The sequence below is a fragment of the Tachyglossus aculeatus genome, chromosome 12 (assembly GCF_015852505.1).
Source record: "Tachyglossus aculeatus isolate mTacAcu1 chromosome 12, mTacAcu1.pri, whole genome shotgun sequence".
Lineage (NCBI taxonomy): Eukaryota > Metazoa > Chordata > Mammalia > Monotremata > Tachyglossidae > Tachyglossus > Tachyglossus aculeatus.
In genome coordinates this window covers 28,451,520-28,477,917 of record NC_052077.1, presented here as the reverse complement: position 1 = coordinate 28,477,917, position 26,398 = coordinate 28,451,520, and the positions used below count along the sequence as shown (strand labels likewise).

General features: G+C 39.5%; 1 protein-coding gene across 3 annotated transcripts in view; it reads left to right on the top strand.

Annotated features, from left to right (window-relative positions):
* The window catches only part of FSTL5 (follistatin like 5), a 580,307-nt gene that overhangs the window by 534,410 nt on the left and 19,499 nt on the right, over positions 1 to 26,398 (top strand). For all 3 annotated transcript variants that reach the window (XM_038755340.1, XM_038755338.1, XM_038755339.1), the window contains 2 exons: positions 4,363 to 4,470; positions 6,657 to 6,781. In XM_038755340.1, the coding sequence (XP_038611268.1) occupies positions 4,363 to 4,470; positions 6,657 to 6,781 (233 nt within the window). The remainder of the gene's footprint in view (positions 1 to 4,362; positions 4,471 to 6,656; positions 6,782 to 26,398) is intronic.

The following is a 26,398-nucleotide window of genomic DNA, read 5'->3' as shown; positions in this document are numbered from 1 at the left end:
ACAGTTCGTGCGAGGATGCAATTCAGACTAACAGACCTGTTGGCACAAAACCGACCTATCACCCAGAAGCCCCATTTTGGTAAATGATTAGAAAGCCCTGGCCTCAAAATCTTCATTTCAGAATCAGAAATGGCACCATCAAGAATTGGAAAGACAGATGTAGTATTTTCAATTTGCAGTTAGATCTGCCCTGTATCAACAGTGTCTCTGGTTTATATCTCCATTTCGCTTTGAAACGAATGTCCACCACAGACCATGTAAGCACCTTTCCTTTGAGGAATATTTTTTTAAAAAAGGATCTTAACAGCTCCAACTTCACCTTTTTAAGAGCATGCTTTTTTAGGAACTTCCACCAAGATAGAGGAAGGCAGATTCAGATTTTAACAAATTAATTTTGAAAACCATAACTCGAAAAGAATGGTCTTACGCTTTTCAAAGTTCTTATTCATGGGAGCAAGAAACACTAAGAGTCAAAGTTTAGCATGGAAGATGGTAAACAGATGGGATTGGTTATATACTGAGCCACACTAGATGCAAAGCACTGTACTAAACTCTTGGGAAAGGACAAAGTATTACACTCTCTCCTGTTTATAGATCAAAGAAGAGCACTTAGTACAGAGCCTGGCACAAAGCAAGCGCTTAACAAATACTATTATTATTATTATTATTTTAAATTTTTTTAATGGTAGGCGTCAAGCTCTGTTCCAAGGTCTGGAGTAGGTACAAGTTAATCTCATCAGACATAGTCCCTGTGCCACACAGGACTCACAGTCCAAATAGAAGAGGGGACAGGTATCTCATCCCCATTTTTCAGTTGAGGAGATGGAAGGACAGAAAAGTTAAGTGACTTGCCCAAGATCACACAACAGGAACGTGTCGAATTCGAAGTAGAACCCAAGTCCTCTGACTTCCATGTCCATGCTCTTCCCACTAGGCTACACTACTTCCCAGTTGAGTCTAACATCAAAAGACTGTTGTCTGTATTCTTGAATAAGGCTATACCTCCCCTAAATTAGCTGTTTTTTATTTGGTAGGATATTTCTCCAGCTCAAGAATATCAATCAACAACAGCTGATTGAAACAAAACCAAAAAACAATTCTAAATACACTTTATTTTTCACGTCCAAAAAAATGCCTAATTTCTTTGGAAAATAGATATCTGTAATGGCTAAGAAGTAGCTTTGACATAGAAATAAAAATGACTTGTGAACTTTAAAAAAAGCTGAAGTAGATTTTTTATTTTATAAATCAAGGTACTAGTCTCGAAATGTTCACAAACTATCAGAAATCAATTTAATGGGTTTATATGTAATTTCATGCTGCAGGGATGGTGCATATTTATTGTTGTTTTGAACTTCGACTATTTTATCTGTTTGTTTACTTTAGCGACAAAGTTAAAGGATGCATTGGAAGCTGTAGAAGTTGGTAATGCAGTAATCACAAACTTGCTTCACATGAGTTTGATATTTTTACAGAAATGTATTTATGCAACATCTACTGACATCCAAAACATTTAGCAGTAATTAGAGGAAGCTATTTTGTGGGTACTGTGGCTATCTATTTCCTGGGCATAAGCTACAGAAGTTTCTATCAAAACACCAGAGAGAATTTAAGCAATTAATCTGTGAAGAGTAGCTGTGGGGTAATGGAATAAAAAGTAGCACTTATTTTAAATAATTCACAATTCTTAACAAGGTAAATCTTGCAACCTCATCTTTAACCGAAGGAGAGTTGCTAGTTGAGTTTTTAATCATAAAATTTAGAAAGAGCATCTGACCTCTAGTGAGTTTTGTGTAACTGGCCAGAGGGTGTTAGGCTTGAAGCTGCATATGTGGCTTTGATAACCAAGGTACTTATCTAGTAGCTAACAGTTGCCTAAGATGCTAGAGATGTTGTTCACCCCTCACCCCATTGTCCAACTACCTGAACTCTCTGACACATGTTGCCTTCGAGATTACCAAGGCAACAACATCAGCCAGAGTGATATTAGAGTTCAGGAGGGTCTAAGGTGGGCTAGTTGATTGATGCACTCCTGATGCCTAAACTCTTTTCCTACTCTTCAGTCTTAAGGTCCAGAATAGACATTTTAACCAAAATAAATATGTATTCAAAAATCTGTCCTTTGCAGATTTCACCCGTGTAACAGTGTAACTTTCTTCACTTCACAAAACTGTGACCCATGAAAGACTTTCCCACAGGTGGTATTTTGCCGTTAAAAAAGCACGAACTAGTAAACGACTGTCCTCCTTCTGCCTGCTCTGAAGAAAAGGCCGGTTCTGCTCGGATGCAGGAGAGGCTTGTTGTAACTCCTCGGGAGTATTCTTAAGTATCATCTGCAGTCTCAGTCAGCCATTAGTGCATTATCTTGAGGATCTACATCATTAGTTCAAATTAGGTTCACTTAATTAGCCAGCTGGTACTCTCCTTGACAAACTGATAAACAAGCTGTGCTTCCCTGTTCCATAATGTCAAGTTGGAAACTTGAGTTCCATGTATTATTATCATTTTCCTGAAGCAACCACAAAAGGAACACAATCCTCAGTGTTCATAAATTTCCTGCTGCAGCTTTTCACTTTGTCCAGGGTAACCTTTCTTGTCCTTAACATGGAAAACAGTTCAGCTAAGTACACAGTTGCATGATGCATACAGAATGGTCTGATCTTGGCAGAGCTGGATCTGATGTTTTTTTTTTCCCAAGGGGAAAATGCCAAAATCGGGGAGTACAATCTTTTTTGCCTTGGGTAGCTATCACATACAATGGCTGATTGTTTGGAGATCCAGGAACTAGATCTTTTTTAACTAACAACACTAAAATAATATGTCAAAGTTATTCAGCAAACATTTCATATAGTGACCTTCAAGACAGTCCTAACATCTTGCTTCCCCACTAGACTTTCAACCCTTAGAGATCAGGAATCTTGTCTGTAAACATCTTTGGATTGTACTCTCCAAATTGCCCAGTAAAGTGTTCTGTCCACTGTAAGCATTCAATAAATACCATTGATTGATTAATGATTGACTGATTAGCTCCCACACCTCCAGCAGGTAATGAAGTTATCAAAGAGCAAAGTGATACATTCAGAAAAATGGTCAGACTGTTTAAAACATTGTAGCTAGGATAACTCTAATTATCTCATTGCAAATCTATTCATATTTATTGAATGCTTACAGCGTGCACAGCACTGTATTAAATGCTTGGGAAAGCACAGTGTAACAATTGGTAGACATATTCTTGCCCGCAAGGCGATTTCCATCCAGAGGAGGAGACAGATATTGAAATAAATTATAGATTTGTTCATAAATGCTGTACAAATCCAAATTCAAGGGTAATAATGCAGAACGAGTAGGCAATATGAGGGAAATTATTTATGAAAGCAATTCTTCAGTTTATTCATCCTTATTTTACTGAGAGAAGATTTAAATTAGAGATTTGTCATTGTGCAATTGCCAATGGAATCTTAGAGTTCAAAGATGATTTTTCTGCCAGTTAGATTTTATCACTGTAGGTAGGTGTTGTTGATCAGTGTGTGATTGCTAGTAATTCCACATCATGTGCTACATGCTGGATGAAAGGTGACATCAAATGCATTTTATTTGATTTCACGTCAAAAATTTGATCAATTACCAAGTGAAATTGCTCTCTTGGAAAAAAAAGAAAAATAGGAATGTCTTGTAGTTGTGGTATTCCAATAGAATAACCAGAACAACACCATTCTGACAATAAGTTCTCTGAAGTCTATTACATTAAATACCACCTGTTATAAATGTTAACTGGATAACAAAGGTAAAGGATTAAAAAAATGCAGACTATTTCCTTCTTTACTGGTGCTGGATTTGTCACATGGAGAATTAAGTTAGAAAGGTTGAGAGCCATGACTGTGTATGCATTGCTTCCATTTAAATGTTTTAAATTTATGATTAGCAAATGGATGAAAACCTAAAATCAATGCATTCCATGCCACATATTATGCTCACTGCTCCTCATTTGGCTACAGCCCAATAAAAGAAGTTGAGTTCATTAAATGAACAAAACGTGGTTTAGAAGGTAAATACATTTTTGGCTGATTTACCACTTTTGTTTAATATTTCCTAATAGTTCCTGCATGGTGTCTAGTTTAATTAGTTGCTGAGTTAACATACTCTTCTAATTGTGAGAATTATTTAAATAATGAGTTAGACCCAGTGTTTAAACAGAATTATGGATGCTCCAAATGAATCAAAGTGTTGCTTCAACTATCCAAATGAAAGCTTAATTTTAAGTCTTGTCTTTCAAAGATCGGTTCCACCATAATTCTAAGCCAACTTGATGTTCACTTAATTAAAACACTGTTTCAATACGTTTTCTTTCTACTTTTATTCCAGGCAGTTAGCACAGACCCCGTTCCAGTGAAATTGCATTATGACAAATCACACGATCAGGTGTGGGTGCTCAGCTGGGGAGATATGGAAAAGACTTCACCAACTCTACAGGTCAGTATATCGGAGTGACTTTTGCGAGAAACTGTGGGAAGGAGATGAACCCAGAGAGTTCACTGCCTTGGGATCCTGACTTTATTAACAGTTCCCAATGAAGAAGAAATTGATGACATCTATTAACCCTGAGACTCGATTCCTATTTCAAACACAATTGGGAACCATGTTAGTCGATCAATCAATGAAGGGTATTTATTCAGCACATACTAAATGCTTGGGAGAGTATGGTACAGCAAAATTAGCAGATATGTTTCCTGCCCAGAATGCGCTTACAGTGTAGAAGGAAAATAACAGCTTTAGTATTACTCCCTAGTACAGTAGCATTAGGAAGCAAGAATCAAGCTTCTGGAGCTCTGTGGGGAGAATTTCACTGAAAGTAATAATAATAATAATAATAATAATAATATTTGTTATGCACTTACTATGTGCAAAGCACTGTTCTAAGCACTGGGGTTGATGCAAGGTAATCAGGTTGTCCCACATGGGCCTCACAGTCTTCATCCCCATTTTACAGATGAGGTAACTGAGGCACAGAGAAGTTAAGTGACCTGCCCAAAGTCACACAGCTGATAAGTGGTGAAAGTGGAATTAGAACCCACGACCTCTGACTCCCAAGCCCGTGCTCTTTCCACTAAGTGGTTTGGCATCAGTCAGAGTTTTCAATTGTATGTAAAAATTATACCTGAATGACATATGGGAAAGCAACATCCTATTTTCTGCCTTCAGTTTGCTTTTAAACATCCACTTTCCTTCCATTTCCACTGCCCAAGTGATAAATAATTGAATCTGGACACAGTTGGTGTTAGAGACCACGTTTCCTGTTAACTGATGCCAAACATCTCTTTTTCTTTAGTCTTAACCCTGAATTAAAAACTGTGGTTGAATTTTCTTTGTGGTAGAGTTCTGCATAATAATAAAAATAATAATATTAATAATAATAATAATAATAATAACAACAACAACCATAGTATTTGTTAAGCGCTTACTATGTGCCAGGCACTGTACTAAGTGATGGGATGGATCCAAGCAAATCGGGTTGGACACAGCCCCTATTCCATGTGGGCTCACAGTCTCAATCCCCCTTTTCCGGGGGAAAGGGAGGCACAGAGAAGTAAAGTAGCTTGCCCAAGGACACACAGCAGACAAATGGCATGCTCTAGCCACTATACCATGATGCTTCTCATCTTTTGAAGATGCAGTTGGAAGCATTAGGATGCAAGTGGTTTTTGCTTGATCTTGGTTAATTTATTGTTACAATAGTCCATTATCAAAATCCCTTACACAAAAAAAATTATCTTTCCCCAGAAGCTACATGGTCTCATGAGAAACAGCATGACTCAGTGGAAAGAGTCTGGGCTTGAGAGTCAGAGGTCATGGGTTCTAATCCTGGTTCCACCACTTGTCTGCTGTGTGACTTTGGGCAAGTCACTTAACGTCTCTGTGCCTCAGTTACCTCATCTGTAAAATGGGGATGAAGACTGTGAGCCCCACGTGGGACAACCTGATTACCTTGTATCTTCTCCAGCGCTTAGAACAGTGCTTGGCACATAGTAAGCGCTTAACAAATACCAACATTATTATTATTATTATTATTGTCATTATTATTATAATAATGCGGAAGAGCTGAGGCTGCCAATGTCTGCTTCAACCTGGGCCAATGTTTTTATGAAGAAAGGATAGTTTAGGGTTTTCATTTTAGTTTTCCTGGTTTTCTCCTTGTCATTTATATTGGAGAGCAGCTTGTGTGAGGATTCTTTGAGGAAGTCATCTATGCCCAAGGCGTTCTTGGATGCTGAATTTATTTTGGATTTTTGAAATGTAGACTTGAGGACATCCCTAAAGTGTTTTCTGCCTGTCCCCACTCCGCCACCCCCTTTAAAGCATCTCCCTTCTTTTAAATGCTACATGCTTTGGGAGCCTGGAATGCAACGATCCAATTTCATGCCCCTAAAGCCATCCTCACTGAATTCATTTCTTGAAATGCAAACTACACAGCTGCCAAATTTTTTAAATGATGGCATTTATACTTGGACTGTTTTAAATGTTTATACAAACAATCTTTTCACAGGCAGTGTATTCTGTTTAGGAAAATGTGAAACTAAGCTCTAAACTGAAAATCGCATTATGTGGTTTAAGGTGAGGGGTTGTTGGAGTAGTAAGTAATGATGCCCTTTACTCTTTAGGTAATAACACTGGCCAGCAGCAGTGTTTCCCACCACACCATCCATACCCAGCCAGTGGGAAAGCAGTTTGATAGAGTGGATGACTTTTACATTCCTGCTACAACTCTCATCATCAACCACATAAGGTAGGGACCATGATGAGTCCCTACTTTCGGATTTATTTCTACTTTTCATATGATGTTACACAGCAACGTTTGTAGTGCAAAAAACAAAGCCATGATTATTTCTCCAGTGGTGAATCCACAGACCTGGTGAAATGGTAATTTTGCAATAGTAACATTGAATTTATTGCCGTGTTAGCAGCTGGGCCTTTTGTATTATTCCATAAAGAGGAAAAATGGATTTTTCTTACTAACACATGCAAAACTATTTCTCTAAGAAGAAATGGGGGGAAAAAAGAACCATTAACAAAGCCCTGGCCATTTCTGAGACAAGAAATCATCACTAACCACCCATGAAAATACAGTGTCATGAATCCACCAAATTAATATAGGATGTGAGTTGGCTAGTAAAACTTCCAAGCCATGCACCAGATATTTCTGATGAAATCAACAGCCGCCTTGCTCCTACAAAGAGCAATAGAATCAAGAAATCAGTGACATTTATTGAGTCCTTTACTTCACTCAGAGCACAGTACTGAGCACTTTAGTTGGGAGAGACAGACATTAAACTAAATTGCAGGTAAAGAAATTAACTGTGTGTAGGGATAAGTACAAAAGAGCCATGGGTGTTGGGGTGAATATCTAAGTGGTTAGTGGTGGGATTAAGTGCAAAGGCGAAACAAAAGAGGGAAAATAGGGAAAGAGGATGAGAACGATCAAGAGGATCAAGGAAGGCTTGCTGGAGGAGAAATAAATCAATCATTGGCATTTGAGTGCTTAATGTGTGCAAAGCACTATGCTAAGAGTTTGCCAGAGTACAGCACAATGGAGTTGGTAGAAATGAGCCCTGCCCACCTGACTTCAGTAAGACTCTGACTAAGGACAGTAAAAGGTTATGTCTGGGAAACCTTTAGGGGAAAACTAGGGAGGAGGTTGGGGAGAGAGACCTGAAGATGAATAGAAGAGATCTAAAACAGAGGGAAGGAGCCAAGTGAAAGTTAGCTCCCACATTAGCCTTCCTATCTCTTCTCTCTTAAATTTTTTATCTGGATTTCACAGGCTGTTTTGTTTCTCATTTTGACAAAAGCTACCTCAGCTCTTCCTTTTGGCTCCACTTTCCAACTGTCACCTGTCATCCATCATTTGACAGAGCTTTGTAAGCAGGTTGATCATTTTTTTGATTAGCAAATCACTTATGCACATTGTGTAATTAATTCAAAATGGCTCAAAGCCAAAGTTTTAGATTGAAGTCTCATTGTCCACCACACCCATTTCAGTCTCTAGGAAAAGGTAGGAAATTTAAAATGCTCAGGACTTTACTAGTCATTCTTCCTTCCTTCCTTCATTCATTCAGTCGTATTTATTGAGTGCTTCCTGTGTGCAGAGCACTATACTAAGCGCTTGGGAAGTGCAAGTTGACAATGTATAGAGACGGTCCCTACCCAATAATGGGCTCACAGTCTAGAAGGGGGAGACAGACAACAGAACAAAACACGTGGACAGGTGTCAAGCCATTACAATAAATAGAAGTAAAGCTAGATGCACATCATTAACAAAATAATTAGAGTAGCAAATATGTACAAGTAAAATAAATAGAGTAATAAATCTGTACAAACATATATACAGGTTCTATGGGGAGGGAAAGGAGGTAGGGTGGGGGGGATGGGGAGGAGGAGAGGAAAAAGGGGGCGCAGTCTGGGAAGGCTTCCTGGAAGAGGTGAGCTCTAAGTAGAGCTTTGAAGGGAGGAAGAGAGCCAGCTTGGCAGATGTGGGGAGGGAGGGCATTCCAGGACGGGGGGAGGACATGGGCTGGGGGTCAATGGCGGGACAGGCTTCACGGCTTCAAAATATGCCACTACTGGCTCTTAACCTCTGACTCATTTTTAACAATTCACAATTCAACAACGGTTTGAAGATACCAGGCAAAACATCATCAATAAATTAAATCAAACTCGTCAAACATTTTTTTTTATTCCTAAAAATTCAAGGTAGAATTTTGGCAGACTTTTTTAAACAGCACCAATTGAGGTTTTATGATATATAATCATATACATATATATATACGAGTATATCTGTAAATTCTCATACAACTTGAGAGTTCCAGAGACACAGAATTATTTTAAGGATAATTAAGGCGTAGTCACCGAATAGAAGTTCAATGGAGGGGCTTCTGGACATTTCCAAGCTGGTTTTCAACAGCCCTTCAAGGGTAGACCACCTTGGGGATAAAAACATATCTCATTTCTTCTAGTTGACCTTTCTGGGCCTCAGGTTAGTGGTCCTTGGACAGAACAACCTTGTACACAGTCCCTTGAAAGCTCTTCCTGTCTTCCCATCAATCAATCATATTCATTGATCATTTACTGTTTGCAGAGCCCTGTCCCAAGTGCTTGGGGGAATACAGTACAAAAGAATTGGCAGACATGTTCCCTGCCCACTAGACACTTGGAAAAGGGGACCTAGTGTTACTTGTCCAGGAAATGGGAAAGATCAGCTCTTGGCTGAGACCACTGAGATCATATATTTGTGGGAAAGGATCACATCTACTAATATTATTGTATTTTACTTTTCCAAGTGCTTTGTACAGTCTCTGCACACAGTAAGTGCTCAATAAATAGGATTGAATGAAATAGAGGAGACTGAGGTATAGAAAGCAGTTTAGCATTAGAGTGAAGTGTGTGGATAGTGTTTTAGTAGGAGAGCAGCGAGGTGAGGTGGGAAGGGACAAGGTAATAGAATGCTTTATTAGCTGACTAGGAACCTTCTCCTTGTTGAGGAGGTGGATCGATGTCATTAATGTATTTTCTGAAAGGAAGGTGATGTAAAACTCTGTTGAAGAATCATGTTAATTCATAATATAAAAAGGAGTTTTAACCATCATTTAAATAATTTAGTCTTTTAAAATTTTATAAAGAAACCAGTTAACTTATTACCAATGAACAAAAAATGATGAACTGCATCTCCCTGGAAAAGGTTCAAAATGTGGATAATGGGTAATTTCAGCTATTTTACTTTTTGTGAATCCCCTAGGGTTATGTCTGGTGAGTAAGAAATATTTGTGGCTTGGGAAGTATTGCATACCTGATTGGAAGGCTGTAGAAAAATATGACCAGGACACATGGCAAGAATTGGTAGTGGCATTTTTCAAAATCCCATTCGTTTTTTTGGCTCTCTTTGAATATACTGATTCTGGGAATGCAGGAAAGCACTGGGAATACTTCAAGTGATTCTGCTGACAGAAAGTTACAAAACAGCACAAGGCTTTATAGAAAAATCAATACTTGAGGCCCTAAGGAGCTACCATTTATTGTAACCACAGCACAGATGCTTAAGTTATTCCCCTGTCCCATAGACATTTCCATGATATCTAACGGATGTCCTACCTACTATTTGCATGACATATTGGCTAACTGCTTTCTGTGCTTATCCAGACCCAATAACTAAAACCTTAAAAAGAAACACCTCAGCGATTGTGGTGTGGTTATACTGTTATGAAAGGTCCAGCTGATTAAATCTTGTCAGAATGAATGAACTTGTTTTGCTACTGATCTTCGTAAATCTCAGGAATTTGGGCAGTCTCCCATTAGGGACAGAGGATGAGGTTTGTGAGGCAAAGTATCCTCTCCTCTTTGGAAAGACATCATTTCAGGCTCATAGGCTGTGTTAATATATATTCATTTCAGGCTCATAGGCTGTGTTAATATATATATATTATATATATATATATAAGTTTGCATGGGTATATATATATATATATATATATATATATATATATATAACTAGTAATGCCCAGGCAAACTTTCTGATTTACATTTTACAAATCATATATAGATAGATAGATAGATAGATAGATAGATAGATATCTAGTAATATATATATAGTATATATATATATATATATATATATATATATATATATATAAAACTAGTAATGCCCATGCAACTTTCCAATTTACATTTTACAAATCCTTTAAGCTACCAGATATTCAAGCAGCCCATTTTTGAGCCTTGTTAACAAAAATCACATAGCATATTCTCTTTTTGCTCAAACCAATAGCATACCCTGGATGGATATAATTATTGTCGAATTTATTTTAATGATCAGTAATTCTGAACACTGTTTTGGTTAATGGAGCTTTTTTTTTCAGTGCTCTGTGATTCTCCAAGTTTTCTTGGTACAAAATGGTATTTAATTGCAAAGCTCTTCACTGTCAGATAGAAACTCATTAATATTGAAACCAACTGTTACAAGAGTAAAGATAGAAAGAAAAAGAGTGAAAATATTTTGAATCTTATTTGATAATGTTAAATTCCACAAGTATAAAGCAGTTTGCTTATTATTAATAATCACACTGTGGTGTTCATGTAGATTTAAATCAGAGTCTTTGAAGAAAACAAGATAAGCACTACACGTGTTTTCTGTTGTTGAGATAAAAGGGTTTTCTTTGGTTACGTCAGGTGCCCTACTTATTGGCTTCAACCCTAAGCGAATGCTTAAAGAATCACCAGTCTTTAGAAATATTTAGCTAGTTATGGAAATCCAGAGTGTGTTGAATTACTGAGATACTGTCATTAAAAGTGATAACTAGTTTTGTCTGGTTGAACTTCTTCAGGGCAGCTGTTTGTGGGATAGACTGAATAAGAGAAAGACTGGAATCATAAGCAGCGTGGCTCAGTGGAAAGAGCACGGGTTTGGGAGTCAGAAGTCATGGGTTCTAATCCCGGCTCCACCACAAGTCTGCTGTGTGACCTTGGGCAAGTCACTTAACTTCTCTGTACCTCAGTTCCCTCATCTGTAAAATGGGGATTGACTGTCAGCCCCACGTGGGACAACCTGATCACCTTGTATCCCCCCCAATGCTTAGAACAGTGCTTTGCATATGGAAAGCGCTTAACAAATGCCATCATTATTATTATTATTATTATTATAAGAAGTCTGTTAAAGTAATCCAGTCAAGATATAATGACACATATCAGGCTACTGTTAAGAAGGGAAAAAGGCACCTGCAGCTCTGTGGTTTACTTTAAATACAAAATGAATGATTGAAGTGGCTTGTCAGTGTCAGTTTTAAATTAACTGAAACAGAAAAAAATGGTAGTTTAATAGAAAATGTATCTATTAACTTTAACTTGTCATCAGACAGTGATAAAATATGTGAAATAACAGCCCCAGTATATTAAGGACATCAGGCAACTAACATCAAATAGGCAGCTCATTATCATTTGAGTATTTAAACAAACTAGAAGAATGTTGCAGGGACCTGAGTAGTAAAAGAGGGAAATAAAAATGACCATTCTCTTCTGCAGCTTTGGCACTATTTAGGTCTGGTTATGACTAACTTTTGGAGAGATCTTCTTTGTCATTGATCCTAATGGCCTTTGTCATTCTCTGTAATATTGAAAGCTTCTGTGCTCTTGTTCCCTTGTCACCTAATAAAGATAATTGTGGTAGTGTCATTCGATCGTAAAAGCAGCATGGCTTAGTGGAAAGAGCAAGGACTTGGGAGTCAGAGGACATGGGTTCTAATTCTGGCTATGCCACGTATCTGCTGTGTGACCTTGGGCAAGCCGTTTAACTTCTCTGTGCCTCAGTTACCTCATCTGTAAAATGGGGATTAAGAATTTCATTCAGTCGTATTTATGAATGAGTGAATTGAATGAGTGAATGAAAGAATGTGAGCCCCACGTGGGACAACCAGATCACCTTGTATCTACCCCAACACTTAAAACAGTGCTTGGCATGTAGTGCTTAACAAATACCATAATTATTGTTATTAAGCACTTACTGAGTGCAGCGCACTGTACTAAGCACTTTGGAAAATACAGTACAACAATAAAGAGTGACAATCTCTGCCCACAATGAGGTCACAGTCTAGAGATGCTCACTACCTGCAAAGCACTGTGCTAAATGATGGGGTAAATCCAGAATAAGCAGATCAGACACAGTCTCTGTCTCATACAAAGTGCAGTCTTAATGGCAGGGAGAACCGGTATTTAATTTCCATTTTATGGATGAGTAAACTGAGGCACAAAGAAGTCAAGTGACTTGCCTAAGCTCACACAAAGGCAAATAGCGAAGCAGTGATGCAGGAATTAAAACCCAGGTCTCCTGACTCCCAGGGCCAAGCTCTTTCCACCAAGCTTCCCCCATAAAAAATAATAATAATAATATTAATAAAAACTTACTTGAAGCACTTGACAGGGATTTCTAACTCAATTTCCAGGGAAACAAATGAGAGCTTAAACTAATACACTTTAGATATCACCATGCCTCTGACATCCTGCATCCTTTTAACCAAAGACACTGTGTTCATAACTGTGTTCTGAGAGACAGCAAGACTGTCTATCACTTGATTTTAGAAAGTGTTTTTTCAGTGGATAAGAAATCTTTTGGCGGGGAGGGGTAAATGATGCCTAGAAAAGAGTCTTTTTGTTCTTATTCTACAGGAATGGAAATCTAAACCTTTTCATAAGGACACATAATGACTTCAGTTCTCTGAAACAAAGAGAATAGCAGCAGCCAGCAGTTTGAGTTTAAATTTGATTATTAATCTGCATGTCACTTCCTTCGCTTTAGCATTTTGAAAAGATGCACATTATAGATAAATAGTTCATCATCGCGATCATATATCTTATGAAAATAGGTGCTCATTTACCTATTTACTGCATTTGTCAGTTGTTAGGTTAGAGGCTGTGCCCTGCTAGCACAAAATTATAGAAGGCATTTGTAATGCATTTTCATACTTCTACCATTCATCTAAATATAAATGGATCTAGGTCTCCCATGGCTCTTAACGTTTTAAAGAGATTAATACTTAAAGAAGAAGGTGGATTTGGGGGTGGAGGCAAATTGTATGAATTTTTCTGAGGCCTGTGAACTTTTGATTATCAGTTAAAATAGATCTGAGAAATGTCAGGCTGTGTCAGTTAATCCAGAAAACTACATATTCTTGACCAAAATTTTAAGGAGTGATACATTCCTGGTGAAGGTGCCAGGGGCAAACATATATATAGGAGATCTTTTATCAGAAGAAAACAAATTTTGTCCTTCCGGCAAATGTCCATTTAAATGCCGTTTTAATGTTGACCAGAGGAGCACCCTCGGAGTCCAGTTAATGCTTTTGGAGCATGTCACTGTCTTCATCTTGTAGCTCGCCCCAGTATTCTGGACAAGTGCTTAGTACAGTGCTCTGCACATAGTAAGCACTCAATAAATACGATTGATGATGATCTGGCCTATTTAAGGGGCCTCCAAAATCCAGCTCTGGCCCCCAACTCGGTGGCCATCTCAGCAAAGCAGTTTTAAGATTCAAGACGCTCCGACATGGTAGATGTGGTGGAGAGGACAGAGTGAAGAGAACAGGGCACTGTGATGAGAAAGGAAGGCATATCCTGCCTAATTGATTTTGCATTACCTCAGGCCTTAGTAATAATAATAATAATAATAATAATAATTGGCATTTGTTAAGCGCTTACTATGTGCAAAGCACTGTTCTAAGTGCTGGGGAGGATACAGGGTGATCAGGTTGATCAGGTGATCAGGAGCCCACGTGGGGCTCACAGTCTTAATCCCCATTTTACAGATGAGGTAACTGAGGCCCAGAGAAGTTAAGTGACTTGCCCAAGATCACACAGCAGACATGTGGTGGAGTCAGGATTCGAACCCATGACCTCTGACTCCGAAGCCGTGCTCTTTCCACTGAGCCACGCAGCCCTCCCCTGTTCCATCCCATCCCCACCCTGCTTGACTATTACAAAATGCAAATAGCTAGATTTGGGGGGCAATGTACTAACAGTGGATCAATCAATCAATCAATCGTATTTATTGAGCGCTTACTGTGTGCAGAGCACTGTACTAAGTGCTTGGGAAGTACAAGTTGGCAACACATAGAGATGGTCCCTACCCAACAGTGGGCTCACAGTCTAGAAGGGGGAGACAGAGAACAAAACCAAACATATTAACAAAATAAAATAAATAGGGTATGTACAAGTAAAATAAATAAATAGAGTAATAAATACGTACAAATATATACATATATATAGGTGCTGTGGGGAAAGAGGTAAGGCAGGTGGGATGGAGAGGGGGATTAGTAGATTGTCTTGTTTTATGCTGCAGAGAAGCAGCATGGCTCAGTGGAAAGACCACGGGCTTTGGAGTCAGAGGTCATGGGTTCAAATCCCGGCTCTGCCAATTGTCAGCTGTGTGACTTGGGCAACTCACTTAACTTCTCCGTGCCTCAGTTATCTCATCTGTAAAATGGGGATGAAGACCGTGAGCCCCACGTGGGACAACCTGATCACCTTGTAACCTCCCCAGCGTTTAGAACAGTGCTTTGCACATAGTAAGCACTTAATAAATGCCATTATTATTATTATTATTATGCTGTCACGTCATCTGAGACTTCTAGACTGTGAGCCCACTGTTGGGTAGGGACTGTCTCTATATGTCGCCAACTTGTACTTCCCAAGCGCTTAGTACAGTGCTCTGCACACAGTAAGCGCTCAATAAATACAATTGATTGATTGATTGATCTGAGACCCGTAGCAACATCTTGGACACATCCCTCCCAGAATGCCCCACCTCCATCTGCAATGATTCCAGTAGAGTAACCATAGAATTTTCTTGGTAAAAATACAAAAGTGATTTACCATTGCCTTCTTCCGTGCAGTAAACTTGAGTCTGCACCCTCGATTCTCTCCCACACTGCTGCTGTCCAGCACAGGTGAATTTTGACCTGTAGCAGATGGCCTTCCACCAGCTAACTACTGCCAAAGCTAAGGATGGAATGGGTATTTCTCTGCTTTACTCTCCCTCCCATAGCCGAAACTGGTAGTGTACTGGAAACTTTCCAGGTGTGTCCTTAAGAATTAGTAGATTACCAAGCGGTAATCTTTATGCGAAGTTGAATTCTTTCTTAAAGAGGGAAAAGTTAAAGTTGTTAGATGGTTGCTCTTTATCAGTAAGAATGTCAGGCAAGGTAACTGAGATTCAAGCATCCTGTTAGTGCTATGGGAAGGAGACTGGTGGATTGGCCAGACAATCGTTCATTCATTCATTCAATCGTATTTATTGAGCGCTTACTGTGTGCAGAGCACTGTACTAAGCGCTTGGGAAGTACAAGTTGGCAACATATAGAAATGGTCCCTACCCAACAGTGGGCTCACAGTCTAGAAGAATCGTTCTGATCCACTAGTCTAGTGAATTTTTCTTGAGTGCAATGCACTGTACTAAACCCAATCAATCATCATATTTATTGAGCACTTATTCATTCATTCATTCAATCGTATTTATTGAGCACTTACTGTGTGCAGAGCACTGTACTAAGTGCTTGGGAAGTACACGTTGGCAACATATAGAGACGGTCCCTACCCAACAGTGGGCTCACAGTCTAGAAGAATCGTTCTGATCCACTAGTCTAGTGAATTTTTCTTGAGTGCAATGCAATGTACTAAACCCAATCAATCAATCATATTTATTGAACACTTATTCATTCATTCATTCAATCATATTTATTGAGCACTTATCATTCATTCATTCATTCATATTTATTGAGCACTTATTCATTCATTCATTCAATCATATTTATTGAGCTCTTACTGTGTGCAGAGTACTGTACTAAGTGTTTGGGAAGTCCAAGTTGGCAACATATAGAGACCGTCCCTACCCAACAGTGGGCTCACAGTCTAGAAGGGGGAGACAGACAACAAAACGAAACATGTGGACAGGTGTCAAGTCGTCAGGACAGATAGAATTAAAGCTAAATGCACATCATTAACAAAATCGATAGAATAGTAAATACGTACAAGTAAAATAAATAGAGCAATAAATCTGTACAAACATGTATACAGGTGCTGTGGGGAGGGGAAGGAGGTAGGGCGGGGGGAATGGGGAGGAGGAGAGGAAAAAGGGGGCTCAATGTGGGAAGGCCTCTTGGAGGAGGTGGGCTCTAATAGGGCTTTGAAGGAAGAGAGCTAGCTTGGTGGATGTGTGGAGGGAGGGCATTCCAGGCCAGGGGGAGGATGTGGGCAGGGACAGGGGAGAACGGTATTGTATGCAGAACACTGCATTAAGCTCTGGGGAGAGTAAAATATAACAGAGTTGAGAGACATGTTCCCTGCCCACAATGAGTTTACTATCTAGAAGGGGAGACAGACATTAATATAAAGTATGGAAAAGTACATAAGTGCTGTACATTGGTGTGAATACAGTTAATATCATGAGCTGTTCATAACAGTAAACTACATTAGAATTCCCCTTGATGACAGTGGTAAAGATGATAATAGTTCTCTGTATTTATTTAGCATCTTTATCCAAGCAGTTTACGAGTAATTTACAACTATATGGGCAAACAGTCAGTGAGGTATTGTGGAAGGATATTCAGTGTCTGTAACAGGACAGGGTAATAATCTTTTGGGAAAGGCCATTTCCAGTAGCTTCAAAATAAAAATTTTAATATTTATTTATATAAATATATATTAGTATATATTATGTATATATATATATATATATATACATATATATATATATATATATATATATATATATTAGTAAGTTAGGAACTAGTACAACCCAAGTACTTTTTTAAGCGCTGGTGTGGACACAAGATTATCAGGTTCGACATAATCCCTATTCCTCACTAGGCTCAGAGTTTAAGTAGAAGGAAGAACAACTATTGAATCCCCTTTTTAAAGATGAGTAAAATGAGGCCCAGAGAAGGCAAGTGACTTGTCCAAGGTCACAAAGCAGGGGAAGGATTTAGGTCCTCTGAATCCCAGGCCTGCTCTCTTTCTATTAGACTATGCTGTGTCTCTATTGTTCCCTTATTTGCCTAAATTTGAAAGAGGCAAACCCTACTGTGTCACTAACCTAATATTCGAAGGAATTGTGCTGATTAACATTTCTGGGACATCTCTCCACTGACCCCAACTTCCAGCCTATTCTAGAAAGCCTGACTTTTCACCTTCAGAAAGAAACATTTGTTGGGTGACTCAGAGGTCACAAAAGTGGCAGTAGAAGCTAAATGTCTAATGGAACCTAGCAGCATTGAAGATTTAGGGAAAAGAATGGAAGCTGCAAGAAAAAATACAATAATAATTGCAATACTAGTGTTTATTTAGTACTTGCTATATGCAAAACACTTTGTTACGTACTTGGGCAAATCACTTCACCTCTCTATGCTTCAATTACCTCATCTGTAAAATGGGGATTAATAGTGTGAGCCCCACATGGACTTGGAATACACCCAATCTGATTAGCTTGTATCTATCTACCCCAGCCCTTAGTACAGTGCATGTAGTAAGCACCTAATAAATAACATTTATAAAAAAGAAAGCACTGGGATAAATACAAGATATTCAGTCAGTCATTCAGTAGTATTTATTGAATTCATTCATTCATTCAATTGCATTTATTGAATGCTTACTGTGTGCAGAGCACTGTACTAAGTGCTTGGGAAGTACAAGTCAGCAGCATGTAGAAGTGGTCCCTACCCAAAAACGGGCTCATAGTCCTCATAGTCTAGAAGGAGGAGACAGACAACAAGACAAAACATGTAGACAGGTGTCAAAACCATCAGAGTAAATAGAATTATAGCTATATGCACATCATTAATAAAATAAATAGAGTAGTAAATATGTACAAGTAAAATAAATGGAGTAATAAATCTGTACAAATATATACAAGTGCTGTGGGGAGGGGAAGGAGGTAGGGCAGAGGGGGAGGCAATGAGGAGAGGAAAAAGGGAGCTCAGTCTGTCCAGGAAGGCTTCCTGGAGGAGGTGAGCTCTCAGTAGGACTTTGAAAGGAGGAAGAGAGCTAGTTTGGCACATGTGTGGAGGGAGGGCATTCCAGGCCAGGGGAAGGAAGTGGGCTAGGGGTCCATGGTGGGACAGGCAAAAACGAGGCCCAGAGAGGAGGTTAGTGGTGGCAGAGGAGTGGAGGGTGCAGGCTGGACTGGAGAAGGGAGGTGAGGTAGGAGCGGGCGAGGTGATGGAGGGCTTTGAAGCCGAGAGTGAGGAATTTTTGCCTGATGTGTAGGTTGACTGGTTGCCACTGGAGATTTTTGAGGAGGGGAGTGACATGCCCAGAGCGTTTCTGTACAGAGATAATCCAGGCAGCAGAGTGAAGTATAGACTGAAGTGGGGAGAGACAGGACGATGGGAGATCGGAGAGGAGGCTGATGCAGTAATCCAGTCGGGATAGGATGAGAGATTGTCCCAGCAAGGTAGCGGTTTGGATGGAGAGGAAAGAGCTGATCTTGGCGATGTTGTGAAGGTGAGACCAGCAGGTTCTGATGATGGATTGGATGTGTGGGGTGAATGAGAGAGCGGAGTCAAGGATGACACCAAGGAAGGCTTACAGTGCATAGCACTGTACTTACTACTTGGGAGTGTTCCAAGTGGGCACAGTTTTCTCTCCCATACAGTGCTAACAGCTTACGAGGGTGAAAGAACTAGTAATTTATACCTACTTTACAAATGAATAAATTGAAGCCCAGAGAGGTTAAGTGACTTGCCTAAGGTCACACAGCCAGCAAATGATAGATCTGGGAGAATAGAAGGGATGCAGGGAACCTAGGTGTTGCAGGGAACCTTCCCGCAAGGTGGGAAGTTTGGTGTGAGGGGTGGAGGGATGATCAGAAAACCTGCAAACATCCACAAGAATAAAGGGTGACTGGGCTAGAAAGTAGAGGTGGGTTGAATTCCCCCATGAATTTCTAAAAGCTAACATATTTGCTTCAGTCAGTTTGAGAGGAAATTATTTCTGTAAAAGCAGGGCCAATCAGAAAAAAATGCACCAGGAAACAATTCCGTGGGATACACACCATTAGCACTTCTGTTACCTTTGAATTTTATTAGACTGTGAACTCCTTGTGGGCAGGAAATATATCTACCAACTCTGTTATATTGTATTCTCCCAAGCACTTAGCACAAAGTAAACACCCAACAAATAGGCTGGATTGATTGATTGATTTTGTTTAATGCAGGGATGGATGGGCAACTGTCAGAGGTTTTTTTTTAATTTTTTTCATGGCTCCATGCTGACTGTCTCTATATGTAGGGACTGTCTCTATACATTGCCAACTTGTACTTCCCAAGCGCTTAGTACAGTGCTCTGCACACAGTAAGCGCTCAATAAATATGATTGATTGATTTATCTGTCTACCCTTATAGTCATAGCCTAAGTATCTTTATCACTATGCATATCCTTATCAACCTTCACCTGGGTTACTGACACCACCTCCTTACTTATGTCCTTGTCTCTGTGGCCTTTTATTGTCCCTGTATTTGCTCTTTATATCAAATTCTCGGTTTATTTTTTTGTTTCTTCTTCATCCATCCCAGTTGGTTTTGAACTCCTCAGTGACCATACCACGATTTATTGTTTTTAATTATTTACAGTGGCTTGTAATATGTGCTTCATAATGTTAAAAAAAAGTCCAACTATTTCTGACAAAAACATGTCTTCCTTTCAGAAGGATTTGTTTGATCCTGTTTAAAGTCAGTTGGTGTAAGCAGCCTTCTATTTTTTATTTATCGCTTTTAGCGTCTACTTTTGTAATGGATATTGCAAAGAGTTAAAAATACCCATTACATAAAACCAAATGAACCCATGATCCTAACAATTGATGAAAGAAATATGCCTTTCACTCAATGATCAATTTTCTACCCCCCAAAATTGGTCTTAGTAAAAAATACTATCCCTAAATTTCTCCTTACATCCATTACTGATAATAAAAATGGAGTGTGTAATTAGTGTCTACAAAATGATGGCTTTTGTAACACTCATGAAACTTGGTTTGTAAAAGTCTAAAGAGCCCACGGAATGATTATTTCAGTTCCACAGTTCATAAATCTAACTGAATAAAAGATAATTGCGACAAATTCAACAGCATAACTGCTCTAGTATATTGTTTCAAAAGTCAAATTAAATAAATGAATCCAGTTTAATGCACTTTCTCCTACACTACAGGTGCTTGAATCTTTTTAAGAAAGTGTTCAGCTTTATATCCAGATTACCCTTTGGAAAAATCATGGGCCGTTCACTGATAGACGGTTTACAATTTGAAATTTTCTTGGGATAATTGTTGTTTCTTTCTGGTATTATTTGGAATAGAAATAATAGGTACTGTTCTCCTCAGTGTCTCACTCCCTGTAGTTAAAAAACAGTAATGGCCTGAAGGAGTTAATAATACTTCCTCCCTAGGCAAGAATCAGTTCTGGAAAGATTAGAGCAAAATAATTACTTTGTTTTACCATCACTCATTTTGTTCTTTAATTTGCCTGAAAGCTTCTTTAAATGTTTTGCTCCAAAGTGATGGAAATGCAGCCTTGCACATGGATTCAGTCAGTAAATCAATCAATCAATGGCATTTATTTTGCACTCGTGTGTAGAGCAGTGTACAAAACACTTGAAAGATTATATACAATAGAATTGGTAGACATGATCCCTGCCCACAATGGGCTTACATGCCAAAGAGGGAGACAGGTATTTAGAGATCAGGGAATGGCAGCGAATAAGTAAGCACATGGTGGGAAGGGAATGTGTCTGTTTATTGTTGTACTGTACTCTCCCGAGTGCTCAGTACAGTGCTCTGCACACAGTAAGCACTCAATAAATATGATTGAATGACTGAATAAGGATATGTACATAAGTCCTATGGGGCCAAGGATAGAGTGGATATCAAATATGAATGAATAAGGATATGTACATAAGTCTTATGGGAACAAGGATAGAGTGGATATCAAATATGAATGAATAAGGATATGTACATAAGTCCTATGGGGATGAGGATAAGGTGGATATCAAATACAAGGATTCAAATCCAAGAGCATAGGTGACAAAGAAAGGAGAGAAAAGGAGGAGGAAAAGGAGAAAGGACAAGGCTGGAGGGTTAAACTTTCAGAACTCATCAATGTAGACATAGTAGTTAAAGCTGTGGGACTGAATGATCTCTCTAAGGTAGTTGGGGTAGCTGGAGAATAGAAGGGGATCCAGAACAGTGCTTTGCACATAGTAAGTGCTAAATAAATGCCATTAAAAAAAATGAGCCTTGAGGGACCCCCATAATTAAAGGTCGGGAGACAGAGGACAAGTCTATGAAAGAGAGAAAGAACAGCCAGAAAAATAGGAGGAGAAACTGGACAGGACAGTGTCAGTGAAGCCAAGGTAAGATAATGTTTCCAGGAGAAGGGGGTGGTCCACAATGTGAAAGGCAACAGGAAGGTTAGAGTAGTGGCCTTTAGATTTGGCAAGAAGGAGGACCTTAGAGGGGGGTGATTTTACCCCGTGAAGGGGATGGAAGCCAGATTACAGGGACCCAAGCAGAGAATTAGAGGACAGGAAGTGGAGGCAGCCAATGCAGATGATTCACTCAAGGCGTTTGTAGAGAAATGTTGGGAGGTTAAGATGGTGGTGGGACCATTAACATTTTCATCAGTTCTCAGACTTTGATCTGACCTTACCACATTAAGCTTCTGTAGTACATAAGCTCCTTTTGGGCAGGAAACATGTCTACCATCTTTGTTACATTGTATTCTCAAAAGTGCTTAGTACAGTGCTCTGCACATAGTGATCACTCAATAAGTAGGATTGTTTGATTGATGATCCTGACTTCAATTCCACCTATCAGAGGTAAATTGTTAGAGCTCTGAGCTCTGAGCAACACCCCCATTGGCTTAGATGAGGACATCTGGACTTCAGCACAGGGCTATCACTCCGACTGCCACTAGACCCAACTTGAAAGTTGATTGGAAAACTGGTAAAGCCTTCAGTAAACAGCTCCATGGGGAATTTATCACTGGTCAACATTTCTTTCAACGTGATGTCAAACCTGATTGTTTTGAGATGATATTGCACATATTGCACATGACCGTATGTCAGAGTTCTGTAACCATTCATTCATTCATTCATTCATTCATTCATTCATCAATTCAGTCGTATTTATTGAGGGCTTACTGTGTGCAGAGCACTGTACTAAGCATTTGGAAAGTACAATTCATCAACCAAGAGAGATAATCCCTACCCAACAACACGTTCACAGTCTAGAAGGGGGGAGACAATAAAACAAAACAAGTAGACAGGCATCAATAGCATCAATATAAATAAATAGACTTGTAGATATATACACATCGTGAAAAAAATTAATTGGCCACTAGTTCTCAGTGCTTAGTTCAGTGCTTGGCCCACGGTTAGAACTTAAAATTCCACAATCGTCAGAAGTAGCGTGGCTCAGTGGAAAGAGCACGGGCTTTGGAGTCAGAGGTCACTGGTTCAAATCCCAGCTCCGCCAACTGTCAGCTGTGTGACTTTGGGCAAGTCACTTCACTTCTCTGGGCCTCAGTTCCCTCATTTGTAAAATGGGGATTAAGATTGTGAGCCCCACGTGGGAGAGCTCACCTCCTCCAGGAGGCCTTCCCAGACTGAGCCCTCTCCTCAGTCTCCTCTCCCCCTCCTCCCCCTCCCCATCCCCAAGCCTTACCTCCTTCCCCTCCCCACAGCACCCGTATATCTTTGTACATATTTATTACTCCATTTATTTTACTTGTACATGTTATTTATCTATTTATTTTATTTTGTTAATATGTTTTGTTCTGTCATCTGTCTCCCCCTTCTAGACTGTGAGCCCACTGTTGGGTAGGGACTGTCTCTATATGTTGCCAACTTGTACTACCCAAGCGCTTAGTACAGTGCTCTGCACACAGTAAGCGCTCAATAAATACGATTGAATGAATGAATGAATGAACATATTATAAAGCAAATTGAACAAAAAGATATCCGGATCCCTGTAAGTTTCACGTGCCTATTAATTTCTAAATCATACCATGTCCCTTTCTATGATAATTAACCACTGACCAGGAAGAATAGCCAACACGTTTAACTTGTCAAGCTACATCCATTATTAAACATGGGTGTTAAGATACTGAATTGGGAGTGATAAGCGTAATGAAATAACTGTTTCAATATACAATCCTTTAAACCGGATGACATCTTCACTGAATAAATGTCTCCTGGGCATTTTCAGAAGTGCATGACAGGTATAAATCTACAGCAAGCAGTCTAGGAGATTTGTAATGAAGCCTGCCATATAGTAAAATTGATTCCCCTTACCTCAGAAAGAAAAGTGCTAATTGCTTAAGCCTCTCGTTAGAGGTGGGTTCATTAGACCTGTCCAGTCCCAAATGAGTAAGGGGGTCTGGCAGATAGGTGAATGCCATCTGAAACTTTCAAGCTGGCCCTGCGGCTTGTCTCTAAGGATCAAGTCTTGATCGGAACTACACTGGGGAAACTGATCCAGATGGGGGACAACCTTCTACAATGACCCCAGAAAAAAAGTTCAAGTTCTGGGATCAGTACACAAGTGTGGATCTGTTCCAAGACAGGACCAGAGATGCTTGGGCCACCAGAGTCAAGATCCTAGAAGGGGGTCCCGTCACCTTTGAAGCCCACCTCAAGCCACCTAAATCCACTTGTCAGATGCTGTGCTAAAACTGAACTAGTCTCCTGGGTGGTTTCCAGATAAGCTGCCACCACTTTTTATGCCTCATTGGCATTCGTTTAGACACTAAATGTTAGAAGTATTGACAGCAACTGGACCAGAATTCAAACTGGACCAGAATTCAAACATGAAATCCCTTGTGGTCAATACCGATGAATGGCAATTCAATTTTTTAAACAAATAATACTAATAGAAAAACTAAGCTGTCTTGCTTTCCTTCTCGCACCTTAGTAAGCTTTATTTTTTTATTCTTAAGTATTGTACTTTCTAAGCACTTAGTACAGTGCTCTGTGCACAGTAAGTGCTTAATAAATATGATTGAATGAATTCCCTGGGTTATCGTTTCAGTGTGTGGTATATGCAATTGCAACAATACTCTGTTACAGTCTGTCCCTATCAGCAGTATCAGCAGTAAATAAAAAGTATTTTCTGTTCCTGTTTAAAAGTCTATTAAAATCAATCTTACTTGCCTGGCAAAAAGTGTGAGCTATCACCAGCTTTGAGCACCTTATGTCTTGACAGGGAACATATGCCTTGTTTTCTCTCCCATGAAATGTAACCCTAATGCCTTCATGAATTAGTAAAGATCTCTATAACTCAGTGATTCCCAACCAGGGTATTGTACTCTGTTGCCAGGAGAGTTCTGAAGATGTCTAGAATAAGAATATTTTCAAAGGAAATGAAAAAGTATAACTCAAATAGATAAGAATTTGAAAATTACAAAGTTAGGAAATGAAAAGCACAGAACAAAAAACAGAGGTTATGGGATTTGGAAAAATATTTAAGGAAAAGGAGCTAAAAAGTTATGAAAAGCAGGCATTTTACAGATAAGCACGACTGTATCGTACCACGAACCTTTACGGATTACTCTGTTACCATACGATCTGGACCAGCCTCTAAAACATAATATTACATTTCCTCTTTATTTCTCACATTAAGAAAACTCAGTTTAAGAAAAGTTCAGTTATTGTGAGAACCTCCTGAACATTGCAATGTTGGAACTTCAGCAGCCCGGTGTAGCGGATAGACCATGGGTATCAGAGTCAGCAGTTCAAAGGTTCTAATTCCGCCTCCACCACTTGTCTTCTTTGGGATCGTGGGCAAGTCATTTCACTTCTGTGTGCCTCAGTTACCTCAGCTGTAAAATGGGGATTGAGACTGAGAGCCCCACATGGGAGGGGGACTGTGTCCAACCTGATTTGCTTGTATCCACCCCAGTGTGCTTGGCATATAGTAAGCGCTTAACAAATACCACAATTATCAATTTTATTATTAGTATTGTATTAATGTAGTCAATCACAATTGTTGGCTGATTTTGGGGAGGTTTTAGGCATTTCAATCTAAGTGAGCAAAAAAACCTCATTTGACACAGTGCAAGTGCTATATGGAACATCCCAAGCTCAGCTGTCTTGGAAATCTTTTCAGTGGTATGTTTTGAGCACTTTCATGAGCCCCACCTGGGGATCGCTCCCCCACTTATGAGGTGCTCAACCTAAGAGCCCTTTAACCAGGGATTTGACTCCCTTTTTAATTCAGGCGGTCAAATGACATGTTCCAAAAAGTAAAACCAAACATTACTGTTACAGCGGGGGTTAGATGCACATGTATGCACACAAAAACACACATACACTGAATGAAACACCTATAATCACCAGTCTAACTGGTTTTCCCCAAGTCTTGTAGAAGATGATCCCAAGTTGGAGGAGTTTTAAGGAGTCGGACTGCCCACGGCACGACGTCCTCCTGGTTCATTCATTCATTCATTCAATCGTATTTATTGAACCTTACTGTGTGCTTACTGGGGGCTCACGGGGATTCATTCATTCGTTCAATCGTATTTATTGAACGCTTACTGTGTGCAGAGCATGGTACTAAGTGCTTGGGAAGTACAAGTTGGCAACATATAGAGACGGTCCCTACTCAACAGCGGACTCACAGTCTAGAAGGGGGAGACAGACAACAAAATAAAACATATTAACAAAATAAAATAAATAGAATAAATATGTACAAGTAAAATAAATAGAGTAATAAATACATACAAATGTATATACAGGTGCTGTGGGGAGGGGAAGGAGGTAAGGTGGGGGGATGAGGAGGGGGAGAGGAAGGAGGGGGCTCAGTCTGGGAAGGCCTCCTGGAGGAGGT